Here is a 16325-nt window from a genome sequence, read left to right as displayed (position 1 = left end):
CCAGGAAGAGCAGTCCCTGGTCTCCTCATCAGTCCCTGGTCTGGAAGAATTTTCATATATAGTTCCATCAACTTTAAAAGCAATGATTCAATCCTGAAGTCCTTCCTCCCATCAGTTTTATTTATTTGACTAGAGCCTGATAAAGAAAAGCTGCAGTTCCAGGCTCCGTAATTCTTATTTGCTTAGATAATGCAATTGCATATTGCAGAGTGCATGGAAATAGACAACAAACTAGAGAATCCTATTTTATGCCAAAAAAACACTTCCATGTGCCATATGGCTGCTCCTGGTAAACTGATATAATGGAGCAGCAGCCTACAGACCACGACATCCACTACAGTGGCTGAGGGGAGAGCAACCCCCAGAGCAGATATATCCACCCTCATCCTGGATGGATGTTCTTCACCTCAGCCTGCAGTGGACCACAAGGTCACACATGCCAAAATCCCACACCGAATCAGACTTTGCAGGGATTTAACATTCCAGAGTTGAGGAGTTGCCTGCACCAGAAGAATACTGCCATACGAAAGCAACACCAGCATATAATTGAAATAATTTATTTACCACTAGAGCACCACAAAAACAGACATACAATGTGTTAAAATACAGAGTAATCAATCACCAAAGTACAACACAGCTGTCCTTTAAGTTCCTTTTTTTTTTTTTTTTTGCCTTTAAACCATGCCAACCACACAGTTGTATTGATGCTAAACACATCAGAAGTGCTGTCCTACCCCCACCCAGCTAAGTGCTATGATCCCCCTCAGCCCCAGTCAGCCCCTTGGGTCTGATCTTTCCAGATGCTGAACATTTCCCACCAGTTCTCAGGGACTTTGCTCAGGAAGTGGCAATCACCTCGCCAAAATAAAGCCCCATAGCAGAAAGTCCTTGAGCTGTTGCAGACCCATGTGAAGATCATTTGAGGGGTATTTACATCAGACCTGAGAGATGCTAAGGATTCAGGTTACCCCACTCTGCAAAGGGGAATTTCACCCATGCGTTCTGCATATTGTAGGATCAGGCCTAACACCCTTGGTAATTAAAGGGAAATACATGCTTAATGAACAAGAAAAAAATTAATTGTAGGAGCTTTAAAATAGAGAATTTCAAATATTATCAGTGCATTTTGAGGAACACTAGAAATTTTTTTAAAAATCTATTTTAGGGCAATGACTTACAGAAATAGTGTTCTATGCTTAGAGAAAAACTCCAAATCCAAATTTTCAGCTGCATCTAGCACACAGTGAGTATAGTTGGACAACTATGCTATCTCCCACCCCACTTTTTCAAAACTGGTTTGAAAGCTGCATTCCTGTATCAGAGAACTGCAAAAATATTTTTTAAGTTTTGTCAAATGTGCTCACCCTTGTCTTCTCTCCTGTCCAACAAAAATACAGTTCTCATACTGAACCTGATAAAACTAATTCTGCTGTTGTTATACAGCAAAATCCAGAGTATGTATTACCCTGAGGAGTTTCACTGAGTTCAGTGCATCTTCTCACTGGAGTTCAGTCTGGCTCAAGCAAGTGTTAGCAGGACAGATTCTTCACCTGTTCACCTCAGCTCACTGAATCAGAAGTCTAACATACCTTCTCCTCCTGAGGCAGTGGGTGGGATTACATCATCTCTGGGGCTATGTTCCCATCTAGACAATGAGCACAGGCTCCACAGAGGTCCTGAGGAACAGCCTGTGCAAGCCACCATGGCACCTCAGTTTTGCACCAGTATTCTGCTGAAACCAAAGAAACTGCACTTCCTAAAACTGGAACTGACAATACCAAGCTCAGAAGTGTCCTCCCAACACTGCTCAGGACAATGACAGAAAATGTCCCTCTCATCCAAGTAGAATGCTTGCACTGCAGGTTTCCAGCTTTGCTCTGCAGAAGCATTCATCACATGAAATTAAATGATTGTGCTTTCTTCAGAATTCTTTTTGTTCTTATTTAGGTTGGGTTTTATTTTTTTTAAATGAAGCATGCGATGTGGTTTCTTTTTTCACTCCCTCTACAATATGAAAACAACAAAACCCTAGGAACCTTCATGTTCCTTTCTCGGTTTTTCAAAAGAAGCTTTAGCGTGAACTCAATTGAGAAAAAAAAATGGTAAACTTGCAAAAATCAAGGGTCTGGTCCTGCCAATCCTTACATATACCCCAACAGCCTAAAGGGCCCTGCTGTGCCACTGCAGAAGTCAAAGGCAAACCTCTGTTACCTGCAGCAGGAGCAGCCCCACAGAGGAACCGAGTTCCCGTGTGCCGGGCAGACGCATCCGAGTGCGCTCCGCTGCCGCCGCGCGCGGGGCATGGCCACCACAGTCGCTCCCTACAGCTCCTGCACAGTGGTGGATGTCATTCTCTGCAAGGGACATCTCTCCTCTCCACACCTCACTCCCTGCCCATCTGTTTGAATGTCTACTACAGCCTAAAGAAAATGGGAAAATGGGAAGGCCCAGAAATGAGAACCGCATCGCGACGCAAGCGTTATGAACGGGGACAGCTGGAGAAGGAGGGGAGGAGCAGGGGGGGAGATTGCTTTAATCCATCCTTTTTTATAAAACAGAAAAACAAATGGAGTCAGGTAGCTTATGTCATAATGATGAACAATATACAAAGCACATGTATAGCAATTATTATAAAACATGTATTTGTAGTGCAAGTCAAAATATAGGGACTCTACTCATACTGGCCAGCTAGAGGGAAACACATGATTCTGAGTGATCAAAAAGAGCCCCAAATTCAAATTCAAAGTCATGAGAGCTGACAGTATTACAGAGTACAAAAATATGGTGAAAATTTACACATTACACATAAAGTACGTAATTTTTTAATAGTTTACAAATAGAGATCTACAGATATGTTTCCAATTAAGCTGGCTTTTACTACCCACCTATTGTAATACTCTAGGTATGGTTACATATACCAAAAGAACAAAAAAAATTCCCATAGCATAGCTATACAGCAACATATTAAGGTCTGAAGATTAGACCAGTACATGTTAAATATTTCACTGGTTTACTAAACTGACATTTTAAATCATTTACAGTAAAAAAAAAAATCTTATAGACTTGTCTTTGAGACTGAAACAGAGTGTCCTTTATTAGTAAATTATTCAGTATTTAAAACAAGGGTTTGAGACCTTACAAGAAGTCTCTCTAGGCAGCTGGCATGAAAAATAAGGTATTTTAAAGGCAGAGTTTGTCAGTAATGTAATAACTGATTTCTATTTTAATTCAACTAAACTAACCATGAATTTTCTGATTCTTTTGAGCGTGTGTTCCTTTAGGCTTTATATGTATTTCTGGCAGCTTATTTGGTCTCCACTTTGTCCACATTGGCTGGTTTTCATTTTTCCAATGGTGATACAGAAATGTTCATTTGATAGTTTTTATACACAAATAAATAATGCACTGTTAACTCTATAGCTAAGAGGAATGGGTAGGATGCCTATTGCATAACAATACAGAGATCAAGTAAGGCACGGGACAGATACAGCAACTCCACTTCATGGGATTTTCCTGTTTTTTTCCTTTCACATAGTAACACTAACAAATTTCTTCCAGTGTTTATTTTTTAAAAGGTTTCTTTTTTTCTTTAACTTTGCTTCTTGTCTATCTCACACTATGTGTAGGTGAAATGTAGGAAAAAGCCTTCAATGTTTTGCTTCAGATGCCAGTTTAAAAAAAAAAAACAAAACAACAAAACAAACTTTCAAACAGTTCAGACTAGTACCGCTTTTTTTTTCTTCTTTTTTTTTCTTTTAACACTGATGAACCCGGGTTTTTATTTTTCTTTCTTTCCTTCTCACTTTCTCTTTCTTTTTTTTTTTTTCCCTTGGTTATCTTTATTTTTTTATAAGCACACGTCATGCTGTTTCAGGGATATCCTTTAGCTGCACTTGCAAGACTTTACAATCATGTTGGAAAGCTGTTCAATTTTGGGTGTTTTTCCAATGTAGTAGAGGATAGTGAGAGGTTCCAAATCCTGGGAAACACAACACGGAGAGGCTGAAGCTTCTGGATTTATGGTGTTATACAAGCTGAGTACCTAGAAGAAGAAACCAAAAAAGAGAGATTAAGGCAGCTACCTCTAATGAGCAAAGTGTTTTCTGCATCACCTGAGAGAATGCCCACTGAAAATGGTATGAAGATACCTCGATTTTAGGGTTTTTTTATGCTTTTCCATTTCAATCTAGTGATCACAATATGCTTGAATTTCCTAATATTTTGTCCATACAGTCTTAAGCCTCAAAGCAGGTATGTACCTGGAGTCTGCCTCTAGAGTGCTGCCCCTTGAATCAACAGGCACACCCTATTTATGAGTACAGAGGAAATGGAAAGGTTTTTATCTGTTTCTTCGGGTTGTCATTTGCTATTTACAGATTTTGGATTTACAAGTGACCAAAGAGAAGAGAGACCTCTTCAGAGTACAGGCACTCCTTTTACCCTCTGGTTATGCTAATTAAGTCCATTAATGCCACCCTGCAAGCACCAGGACTCAAGGTGCAGTTACTCCTGCTGAGAGCCAGATGCATGGAGTTATCACCTATGGATTCCTATGCATGATTCTCTGCAAGGGAAGTATGTAGGGTTAGCCACTGATGATGCATAGGTGCTCCTGAGGATGCCATTAATGCCTTAGCCAAACACCAAGTGACCTTTTCCTAGAACTTCCACACAACATTTGCAGCTTAGAGAGACAGAAGAGCTGTTCAGGACAGCAACACTAACTACTTTATTAGGCAACTTCTGGCTCCTTGGGCAATTATCCAAACCACATATTTGTGACCATGACAGTTACTCTTCCTCTTTCCTTTAAAAACAAGTCCAGTTCCAAAATGTGTACACCATTACTCCACACCAGCACAGAAACATACTCACCTTATTTATACCTCTGCCTGCTGACATTGCTAACAGTACAAGGTCACAGACAGTGATAGCCACAAAGGGGTCTGTAAGCTCAGGAAGAACATGGTATCATGGTTTTACCAACCAAAAAGAACTCAAGTTGTCCCTTGGACACAGCAAGTTCTCCCTGCTGGCTGACACTGATCTGTCATTTTAAGGGAGGCTTGAAAAAGGGGAGACATCATCCTTAGTATGGACCCGAGGGTGAAATTCTTACTTTATGACAACTATGATGCAAATGTCTGTCTCTTGCATTTACTGTCTAGACATCCTTAGTGACAGCTGAGAGGAAATTAGCACTTCACAGCAGAATACTACTCATCCTAAGGCAGTTGGCTAAAATATCACATCTAATCCCTAAAATAAAAAGTCCCATCTCAGACAACTATCATTCGGTTCTTCAACATCCCATACACAAAGTCCCTTCTTCCCATATAAATTCTTGAAGTATAAGAAAGAATATGTCTTTTGAAGTAGAAGCTATTAGTATAGCAGGTCATAAAAGTAGGTGATGACCAGGTGGTACAACTCAGCCCTTTTGTTACTCTGAAAGTACCTCCCTCAGTGTCTTTGCTGACTAAACTTGTGCCATCTTCCACTCACGTCTATATTGAAAGGCCTTTTCCAAGCCACCTCCAAAGGCTACATACTCCCAAGAAGTATTCAATCCAACCACGTGCTCGTATCAATGAACACATAAAATAAATCTCTGGGCCAGTGCATTTCTCCTGCTTCAACACTAGCTTGAGGCCATGTGTAAGTCCCTCTATAGGGCCACATTTAATCATCCTTAGTTACTGAGACTAACTCTGGACAATGGTGCTGATATCATTCCCAGAAACATAGCTCAACCTGCAGTTACAAAACAAAAGATGAAAATTAGCAAATTCATTACTTACTCTGCTGTGCTGAGTATCTGAGCTCCATAAATATGGGCAGGCTCCTGCACAGAAATTAGCATGGTATCCTTTAGGTTCATGAATCCATTTCCAGCCAAGATCCCTCTTGAAGTCAATATAAAGTGGACGCAGACAGCAATTATCCTGCACATTCCTGGGAAATAAAATACAAACACATTGGTCTGAGATGTGACACAAAGACAGCACTGTGAATAAAAATAATCCAGTTGCTTGCTCCCTGAATGATCCTTTACAGGCAGGCAGGTCTGAATCACAAAAATTCTCAACTAAATCAGATCAATAGTAGCTTATGCTGTAACTGAAATTACAGGTATTGCAGGATGCTTGGACATGCTCACACAGACAAAGCTGATGGCTTCCCTGGAGGACTACTCAAGTGTTTTTCTCCAGGTCCTACAGAGGAGACTCTGAGTAGGTGAACAAAGTGAAGGTAATAATTTGGCTCTAACTATGGGACTAATACATCTAGGAATCATCCCAGATAGAACTGAGCTTCTGCTGTCTAAGGTCACGACAATCTGCCCCTGTCTCTGTGGGATTGGACACCACTGGGCAGAGACCTGCTGCACACAGAGTCTGAGAATGAGGGTCTGCATTCTGTATAAATGCCAACTGCAAAGAAACATGATAAACAACTGCATGACACCTCCCAGGCTGGTAGGACTGTGTAAGAATACTGGATGTGCAGGCATAGTTACCTAAAACAATAGGCAGCATCTAGAGCACGCTTCTTCCGCCGACTGGGCTGTTGCGACTCAAGTCTGTAGGAGGGTAACAACATTAGCAGAAGATGTGGGGTCTTCCCACTGTATTTTTTCCTATTGGACTTTAAAGCTTTCACATCACCACTGGAATATGTGTAGTCATCAATACCTTCAAAAAATACATTTTGGTGATAAACATTGTGTTGCTTTTTCTTCACAAATTAAATAAACCATCTCTTAAAAAAAAATCTCTCAGAAACTGGGCCATGATGGTGTCAGCTGAGGAAGTGGGGACAAATTTAAACCCAAGATGCCTAAGATACAATTCTCATGTTAGCTATTGTATCAACCCTCCCACATTCACATCTGTTTAATGGCATTTCAGTACATTTACCAGAAATGTTTAAATGAGTAACAGAGAAGGTAATTTCAGTCACTGCATCTTGCGTGTCTTAGGTTCGAATGCCCCAAGCAGTGATTCTCTTGTTACTTCTGTCAGAGCAGTACTCCCAGCTTTTAACAGTTATGTATCTTTTTAAACCTTTTAACACACTTAAAGATGCTCTGGATACTTCACCTTCATTTCCCACTCTTATTTCTATCCCATTTGTTTCTTCCATCACATTCGCTCCTTTCTGATACTTGTAAATGCCCTGTCTTTCATTGCCACTTTATTTAAATCTGTTAATTTTCCCCAGAAAATCAGTTACTCTAGTCTCTTCCTTTTACATGGGCATGGAAAAGACACTGATTCAAGTATTTCTTCTTGAAATGGCAATCTATGGCCTCACATTCTGTATTCTCTTTTAACACTACTGCCTTACTAGCTTCTCATCTGTGGCAATAGCACAGACAAGAGACTCAAGGTATTGGCCTTTCACAGGAGTCACATTATACCTTTTGTTAGGATCCTTTAGAAAATTACCCTCCCCAACCAGATACTACCATTTAAACAGAACAAAATACACCATTCTTTTCTTAATATATGCAATTCTAGTGACCAAACATCATACTAATCATTTTTTAAATGCACACAATGGCTTTAATCATATGTACAGTACATGTATTTACTTACAGGAAAAAATTCCAATGCAGTGAAACAACAGTTAGAAAACTTTAATACTTGACAAGGAATATAGCCAAATACTTGGATCACAAGTGAACCAAATCATGATACAGTTCAACAAATGAGAACTTCACGAATAGAATTTAGGTTAAAATTGGTTCTAATATAGCTATAGATTCATGTGTGCTGGTGGATGGCAATTGTAGTACAGTCAATTAAATATAATTTTCTGAAAGTTTAATGGCTTAAGAACACAAGAGAGCTTATACAACCTCGATATATTTACTCCATATCACCTTGCCTGCTGTCCATAAAGAGCACATATATTCTCACTACACATATTTTTACTTTTTAATGCCCACTCATTCCAATCTTTTCAACTAAGTCTGACTTATTAGAGTATTAGGATGGAGAGCAAAACATTTTTTTTTTAAATATTGAGCTATTTTCTCATTGCTATCCAATAGTGGATGGCAAACTATACAAGAATCTTCACTAAAGCCAAAATTGTATGTATATCCTGTGGGCATGCTGCAAACTGTAACATAGACTTTTGAGGACACCAAAGCTGCATGCACGGAATGAAACAGCTTTTTCATGCCTTGTGATTTTAGAATTGTTCAGGTGATATAGTTTTACCCTTGAAACTTTAGTAGCATTTCCTACCAGCAGATAATCACAATTCTCAAATTAGCAAGTTTTCAATCAGCTGAATGCCATTTAGGAGGCAGAAACAGCTTTTTGTTCCCGTCCTCAATTAGTACATACCACAACATTTTAAAAAGCTGGAGTTTTTTTTTTTTTTTCTTTAATTACCTGCAAATCTTGCTTCAAGCTCCTCACTTTTATTTGGGATGATGTAATTATTGGAAGGCACAAAGGTACAGCATGGACAATGTAAGCTTATCTTAAATCCAAGATTCCTGTCTGCAAAACATAAAAGTGAGTGGAGTTGGTTTTTACACATGAAATGACTCTGAAATAGTCCAGAGTTAATGGAGGAGCAGCTGGGGCAGGAGTGAAGGCAAAGAGCACTTTTTGTCACCTCTGTGATGGAGCCATTCATGTACAGCCTCAGTGACATCAAAAGACAACCATTCTCCTTCAGCTCTTGTTTTAACTACTTTGCTGTCGATATAGCGCTGTCCTGGTGATGATAATTCTTTAGATTTTAAAACCTGCAAGAAACAGCAAATAAGATTGCCTACAGGTTAATATCTACCTGGCTGATTTTTAAATGGACCAGTAACATTAGAAAATAGCACAAGAAGCTATTACAGTTGAAACCTCTATGCCGCAGATGAAAATTCATGCACATTTCCAGAAAGAATCTTCTAAGGAGAACAATATAAAAACACCCTAATGAAATCAGCTTAGGCTCCCAAGCAAAACACACCATCACATACCTTAGGGAGAGAAATCACACAGAAAGAACTGCCCTGAAAACTTATCCTGTTAATACAAGTGCTGCTGAAGAGATCACAGTAATCATCAAAAGAAGCTATTTTACCTTCTTTAGTACTACTTACAATAGCTAGAGCATAAGATGCCAAAGTCCAGGCTGTACAATGTAGTCCATACACTGAAGATATTACACTGCTCCTCTCTAACTAACCTATGGTATTGCCTTATTCATGCTTTCAGCCTTCCCTCTGATTTCAGGTACCAATCATACACCAAACAGATGGCCATGCACAGATTTATGACAAGTGAGGCTGCTTCCATCCAAACTTTGATACAGGCTGTATTTGTATTTTTGTCAAATGTTTCAGCAAAGCTTCTAGTGGTCAAGCAGTAAAAATTACATGAACAAAAGAAACCCAGGCCCTGCATGACTAGATTTTCAAGTGTCCACAGTCCTCCTCATTCCAGGCAAACAATTCAGCGAGTGCCTTCCCATATACAAGCACGGCCTGCTATTATTCATCCCAACTCTAGGACAAAAACAATTTGACTTCTGGCTGCCAACAGGTTTCTGGATTTCTGATTGTTACTCTGTTGATAGGTTTGTGATGCAGGGAGCTGGAATGCCATGCAACATTAAGTCAACTCCAATCAAGATATCACACGATAACATCACTTTGTAACTTTTGGCATGCCAGCCGTGCGACTTCATATTTTGCTTTGGGTTTTTCCTTTCTTTAAGCACTCAAGTCCATATCCAAATAAGTAACTGACAACGTCTCATTGTTTCCTCCTATTTTCTCAGCCCAGAACGACCTGACATCTAGCAAGCATTGCTGTAATAAAATCATGGTGAAAGCCCATAATACATGTAAAGAAAAATATTTCAAAAGAGGTGTGAAACTATGTCATCACGATAAAATCAGGCTTTTTGTAATTAAACAGGCTTGAAAAGCTCCAATTCTGTCCAGCATGTGGAGTCAGCATGTAGAGTCCCCCTGTTTATTCCAAGGCAGTGCTGGATCTTTCATAGGCCAACATTGTGGCTCCTACAATAACATTTGTCTTATGAAAAGAACAGCAACATGACAAGCTCTTTGTCTTCTTTCTGACCAACACATTTAGCAAAAAGCCACGAGAAGATGTTGGTTCAAGTCCAGAAGATTACTAAGGGCCCTTGGTAGGCGATGCCGAGCTCCCCAGTAGAAACTAAGGGCACTCCAACAGTGAACATTGGGACTCCTTTTTATGAGGTAACTTTCAAACAAAGTGTCTGAGCAACTGTTTACAGAGAGTCTGGCAGCAGCAAGGGGACTACCACTGCTCAGAAGTGCCAGAGGGATGAGAGAATCAGTAATCAATGCTGGGAAAGTCCCAGAGAAGTAAAAATATAACTTTGCCTTCCCTTTGGTCTTTATCAGGTCAAGTGTTTCTGAGGATGTAATGCAGCTGTCATTCTGCAAGGATGTGTTTGGGCTGGGGGGTGGGGGGTGTGAGGCAAATGGGACACAAGAACTTGGCTCATTTCTCTTCCTTTCTGCACAGTCATATCTTTCCAAAGACTCCAGAAACTGCATACCTCAGTTTTGGCAGTGATGTAAGAACTAAAAGTAAGTAATGTGCCAAAAGCAATCTCCTGATGTTAACTATAATTGGTCTTAGACATATTCTGAAGACACAGTTCTGCCTTGGTATCAAAAATAAATGTATTTATTCCAGTCTTTATCCCAATTGCTACCAAAAGACAGAGTCAAGGGCTGTAAGTGTGTACCTGGAATAAAAGGCATTTGTAAAAGTACAAGAAATCATCACTGCATGTACCCAATAGTCCAAGGAAAATCCATCCCCACTGTTGAGATGAATGACAAGAAAATGTTTCTGAGCTGTATGGCACTGTGGGACAGGATGGATACCATGGATTAAAAGATCCGGATATTATCCATCCTATGGTACCTACAATGTCTCAGAGTAAAGTTTCTCTCCGTGTTGTTTACACAGCATGTTCAGGAGGAAAATTATAAAGAATGAGGTAAAAAGTCACAAACTAAGTATGAGATAATTTCCACAACTGACATCGTGGTTAAACAGGCACTAGCAGTTCTTAAGCAAAGGCTGTTAAGTGACAAGAGTGTTACACTTAGTCAAATTAACTTCAATCTCCTCTTGGGTTAAGTATCTTTATAGTGTTAGGGTGATGTATGATCTTAACAACCTGAGTACTTGTAAGCAAGAATGATCTTCTAGCCTCACCATTTCACTTTTCCCTTCTTTTTCTTTTACATTGTTCCAAGTGTGGAAAGCTAATGGAAGATAAAATCCTAAACTGGATCCTCAGAGTCCATTTTCTCCCACAGATTAATCTGATTAAGTTTCTTTTCCTACACTGCTTTTTATTTCCATCTATACTGAAGCAATTGAACTCTATATGGGGGTAAACAATGGGGCCTTTTTGTAGGAATCTCTCAGAAATTTTTATAGCTACAATATATTCTTCAAATGAGTCTTCCAGAAATCACTACATGAAATAAGCATTTTAGGTTCTCTCTGCCATTTCCCCACTTTGGTTTGCTTCTTTTTACTTTGCCCTACATTTCTGGCTTTAACCTTCCCCATCAGCAACACACCTTTTGCTTCCAATACACCCTCAAGCCTATATCCTCAATGAAAAACTTTTCTTTCACCATTTCCAATCCTTTCTTCCTACCAGATCAACTAATTTAGTTTCCAAAAAGAATAAAAGCCTTTTCTGTGCCTTGCAGCCTTTGTGCTTGAAAGCTTGTTTACTTCTTCCAACCGCACTGATTGGTCTTAGAAGAGATATTACCTTCATCTATAAACATTGCCTCGTCTTACCTATAAACACCACTTCACCTTCATGCTTAGCCCATCAGAACCACATCAAACACCCTTATCAGAACTGCTGCTGCACAGCTTGTACCTGCAGGAGCTAAATGAAAGCCTTTGTGCAAAAGTTTTCAGCGTACTAAAAGTATTAACAGAAGGCAAGGGGAAAAAAAGAAAATGCACAGAAGAGAAAGTCAACTGAGTTAAATTTCCCCTTTAATCCTTCCTTACTTCCTTCTGGCACCTTACCCAAACTCTCCCTCTTAAAGAGGTAGAAAGACTTTGGTCTGACTACAAGCCATGATGTGGAAAGCAAAGGTTTTCCGGTGGGGGAATCCTGTGCATCACCCACTGCGTGCAGACACAGATCCCAGCATTTGCATGAGCAGGAGACAGAGTTTCCACACAGGCAGCCCCACCTCCCTGGCTGAGGAGGGACACATCCCAACACCCACGGGTACAAACGTGGTGATGCACCATGGCTGCACACGTACGGCTGTGAGCACGCACACCTGCACCTCAGAGCCAGCTCAAAGCCAACAAACCCGGGTTTGGACACGGGGATGTCTGCCTGGGGATATGGGCATGGGGATGTCTGCCCAGGGATATGGGCACGGGGATGTCTGCCCAGGGATATGGGCACGGGGATGTCTGCCCGGGGATATGGACATGGGGATGTCTGCCCGGGGATATGGACATGGGGATGTCTGCCCAGGGATATGGGCATGGGGATGTCTGCCCAGGGATATGGGCATGGGGATGTCTGCCCAGGGATATGGGCACGGGGATGTCTGCCCAGGGATATGGGCACGGGGATGTCTACCCGGGTTTGGACACAGGGATGTCTGCCCAGGGATATGGACATGGGGATGTCTGCCCAGGGATATGGGCATGGGGATGTCTGCCCAGGGATATGGGCACGGGGATGTCTGCCCAGGGATATCTGCTCACTTGGGCTTGCTTCCACTGCCTGTTAGAACAAATGATTACACGGGGAACGTACACATACAATCACAGGCTCCAGGGATAAGCTGAACTGGAAGAAGTGTTAACAAAAGGTGGTCCACCAGACTTCTAGGCCAGCATACAGAGTAATTTTCACTCAATGCCCTAAATTCTCAGAATAATTTCACATTTTTCTACCCCGTTTTTGTATGCAATTCCTCCCTTTCTCAGGAAAACCACCAACTAAAACATTTCTTAATCTTCTCTTCACCAGTGTCTTGCACACTGCCTTCAACCTACCTTTCTGTACGCCCACTGCTAACCTGCCTCTCCATAAACCTTTTTTTCAATTCTGAGGCTTCTTGAAAACACCTGGTGAAAATATGATCTTACAAATACCTATGAGGAATTTCTAGATATGACATACGTGCAGCTACTGCCAGCAGATCAAGGTGAAACAAACATATGAATAAACGAATTATGCAGTTAATTGCAGGAAATGGCTCACAAAGAAGCCAGATGCAAACAAAGCATTGCTCTTTTTTGTACAGCTCCATATGTTTAGGAAGCCCAGCCGGGGATCTTGGTGATGACAGCACTCACATGCCACCCTCATAAGGCCTGCCAGATTTCTGGTATTTTACAAATCCTGTTGAAATCTACTCTTCATTCTGCTCAGTCTTCTGTGGGAGAACCTCTGCTTGGCTGGCAGGGACTTATCTCTGCTCCTCTTCATCCATTAGAGGAGGCTGACCCATGATGTTATCTTGAAAGCATATCCCAAATCACTACGACCAGGGCATTCAGCAGTGAAAAATTTTAGTTTTGTCACAAACTGGTTTCAGAAGAATGAGGAGTTTCCAGAAAACACTGATTTGTAAATTACTATCCTTATTTTTCAGACTAACTGGAAAGCATTAACGGATACATTTTTTAAAAGTTTAAGTATCAAGTAGCTGAAATCTTTGTTCAAATACTGGAGGATGAAACTGTTTATTTATAGGCACACATATTTATACCCTCAAGAAACTATCACACAGTTCTGAGTATAAAAGTAAGGATAAGGATTATCTTAGTCTGTAGTTTATAAACTGTAAAGTACACTGAGAACACGACATAATTCATGATAACAAACAAAGCAGAATGCTTGCAAAATTAGCAGAAACATGACTTCTTTAAAGAATGGGGCATATCAGAAGTTGACATGAGCAGAGCAGCAGCACTCGGCGTCAGTGTAATTAAACTGGTTCAAAAACAAACTCAAAAAAACTACTAAGCCCACGACTGTTAAAACAAACATAATTATTTTGCTCAAAGTTTCCTTTGCCTACTCCCCCGCTCATATATTTAGGCAGCTAAAGCAGGGGATAACTGAATCAACACATTAGTGTATGTATTCTAGACAATAACCACTGACAGCAGACGCCAGAACAGCCAGTCTTCGTGACTCATTACAGAGCTAAAAGGAAAAAATTTGACATGAAGATACACTGGTTCTTTCAAATAACTACAGCCCCAGAACAGCAACTTGTTTAGTTCATTTCAGATTTGGTATTCTGCCCAATAATGACTTCTAGTCTTCTATTGTCACCACAATCAGATGCAGAAGAATGGGGAAAATTACAATTAAGTATAATTTACAGTGGAGTAGTTTTGGCTAATAAATTCACCACCTCCTCAGCAAGCAAACAAACAAAAAAATGAATGTGGTTCAGCAGTGATGATACACAGGCTGATGCATCAATGACATACATCTGCTGCAGCCAAGAAAACCAAGAGCATTTTATAGCTGGATTTGGGAATTATGGTTACCAACTCTTCGGAAGTATTTCTGGATGACTTACAGTTTCTTAAAACAAGTTGATGAACTTTCCAAACATAGTAATAAGATCATATGGCCACTTAAAAACATCTATCCTATTTCCTGCATTGCCTTGGAACTTGAAATGGTCACTGCTATCAGCCAGTGTGGGTTCTGCAGTCACTGAACAGCAGTAAATATGGCATTATCTTGTGAAAACCTGCTATTAATCTGTCTTTCCTCTCCATTCATTCTGGACTGTCTGATCTCCTCCCTCCAGATGCTGCTGGCCCCCTGATAACTTCCTTCCTTCCCTTCCCTTCTCTGTCATTTCAGACTCCCGTGATGTTCTTGTGTACTGCAACATCTTGGCAGGCTCACTACCCTTTCTCTTACTTATCAGTCATTATCTATGATTTCCATTGGAACTTCACAGCCCTTTTGAATATAATGGAAATAACCTGACGTGCTTGTAAGCTTAAAGTAACTAAGCCCAAACAATGAGATCCAGTGGTAAATGAGGGGCTTTATGCTGGTCAACATGAGAGCAAAGATAAGTTCAGCTATGCACACCATGGCTGAAAACCGCTATTTAGGATGACCTTTCCTGAACTAGAAGAAACTGCAGGAGACTCCAGCCTAACTCTTTACACTGGAATGACCAGATTCCCAAGGCCTGCATACACAGCTGCTGGGAGTTTCCAAATTCTTACATACTATTCACCCTACTGAAAGACTCACTCACTGCCTGGTTCCAGATTTCAAAGGTCTCCTCGGACAGCTCTCAGGAACTTCAGCCAGCTGTTTCTGAAACTTACAGTTAACAAATGGCCATGCTAATTAGCAATCCTTTCTCATTCCCTGGTTTAATCTGAGGCCTTTGATCCTATTTTGGACACAAGGAAAAGCAAATCCTTGATTCTGCTGCAAACCTCTCCAGTTTATTACTCATTATATGTGAAAACATATGGTGCAAAGTGCAAAGCTTCCATATAGTACCTTTTGCCAGATAATTGGGAATCTACTGGCTATCAAAATCTTAGCTGCTTCTAAGCACGAGAGACCAGCTTTTTAAAAAAAATCTCAGTGTGAGTTTTTAAGCTCTTCTTGTAGCCACTCTTGCAAAGGAGTAATTCAGACTGTCTTCAGTGCAATGGAGTTAAAAGGGCTTTACAGTTCCCCTGCTTATCAATGAAGTCTTTCCATTACTTGCAATGGTCTCTGAATCAGGCTCAAACTGAGAGCAGAATCTTTAGAGACTACTATATGAGATGCAGAGCTCTTGCCAAAATACAAAGAAAGGTATGGAGCACTTGCCAAAGTTTGTAAAAAACCCATAGGTCTCTGATCCATCTGCTCAGAACTTGCCAGACACGTTCTTCATGCAAACTTGCAAATAAAAAGAACATATTGCACACATAACCCAACCGCTTTTATATCTGGATGGGCTACAGCTGCAGAAGGATTCTCTTACAGTGCTGGCTGATGCTCACTTAAAGGTAAAAGAAGGTGAAGTGTGAGGCAGGCAAAGAGATGAGCACTTAAGCAGGTGAGAAAGGAAGTCAAGTGTGCATGGAATCGCTGTGACTGACTTGCTGCATCACCCTGCGGTGAAGGGATGAGCTCCGGGAAGAGAATGGATCCCAGGAAGGGATTTCCTCACCATTTGTTCCCCAGGCAGGGCCTTCCTCCTGATACTGAAGATCAATGTGCAGTGCAAGTTGGGGACACATCCCTGA

The 16325-nt window shown here is 40.7% G+C and overlaps 1 protein-coding gene across 2 annotated transcripts in view; it reads right to left on the bottom strand.

Annotated features, from left to right (window-relative positions):
- Positions 1–541: 541 nt before the first annotated feature.
- Positions 542–16325, bottom strand: part of TGFB2 (transforming growth factor beta 2) — a 61250-nt gene continuing 45466 nt past the window's right edge. Inside the window, exons 3-7 of one of the 2 annotated variants that reach the window (XM_004175099.6) lie at positions 8638–8770; positions 8409–8519; positions 6521–6695; positions 5802–5955; positions 542–4042 (exon numbers count right to left, since the gene is read on the bottom strand). In XM_004175099.6, the coding sequence (XP_004175147.1) occupies positions 3884–4042; positions 5802–5955; positions 6521–6695; positions 8409–8519; positions 8638–8770 (732 nt within the window). In that variant the 3' untranslated portion in view covers positions 542–3883. The remainder of the gene's footprint in view (positions 4043–5801; positions 5956–6520; positions 6696–8408; positions 8520–8637; positions 8771–16325) is intronic. The other variant, XR_012055326.1, reaches the window with a different exon arrangement.

The sequence above is a fragment of the Taeniopygia guttata genome, chromosome 3 (assembly GCF_048771995.1).
Source record: "Taeniopygia guttata chromosome 3, bTaeGut7.mat, whole genome shotgun sequence".
Taxonomy (NCBI): Eukaryota; Metazoa; Chordata; class Aves; order Passeriformes; family Estrildidae; genus Taeniopygia; species Taeniopygia guttata.
The sequence above is the reverse complement of the archived record's forward strand: the minus strand, read 5'-3'. Positions and strand labels throughout refer to the sequence as shown.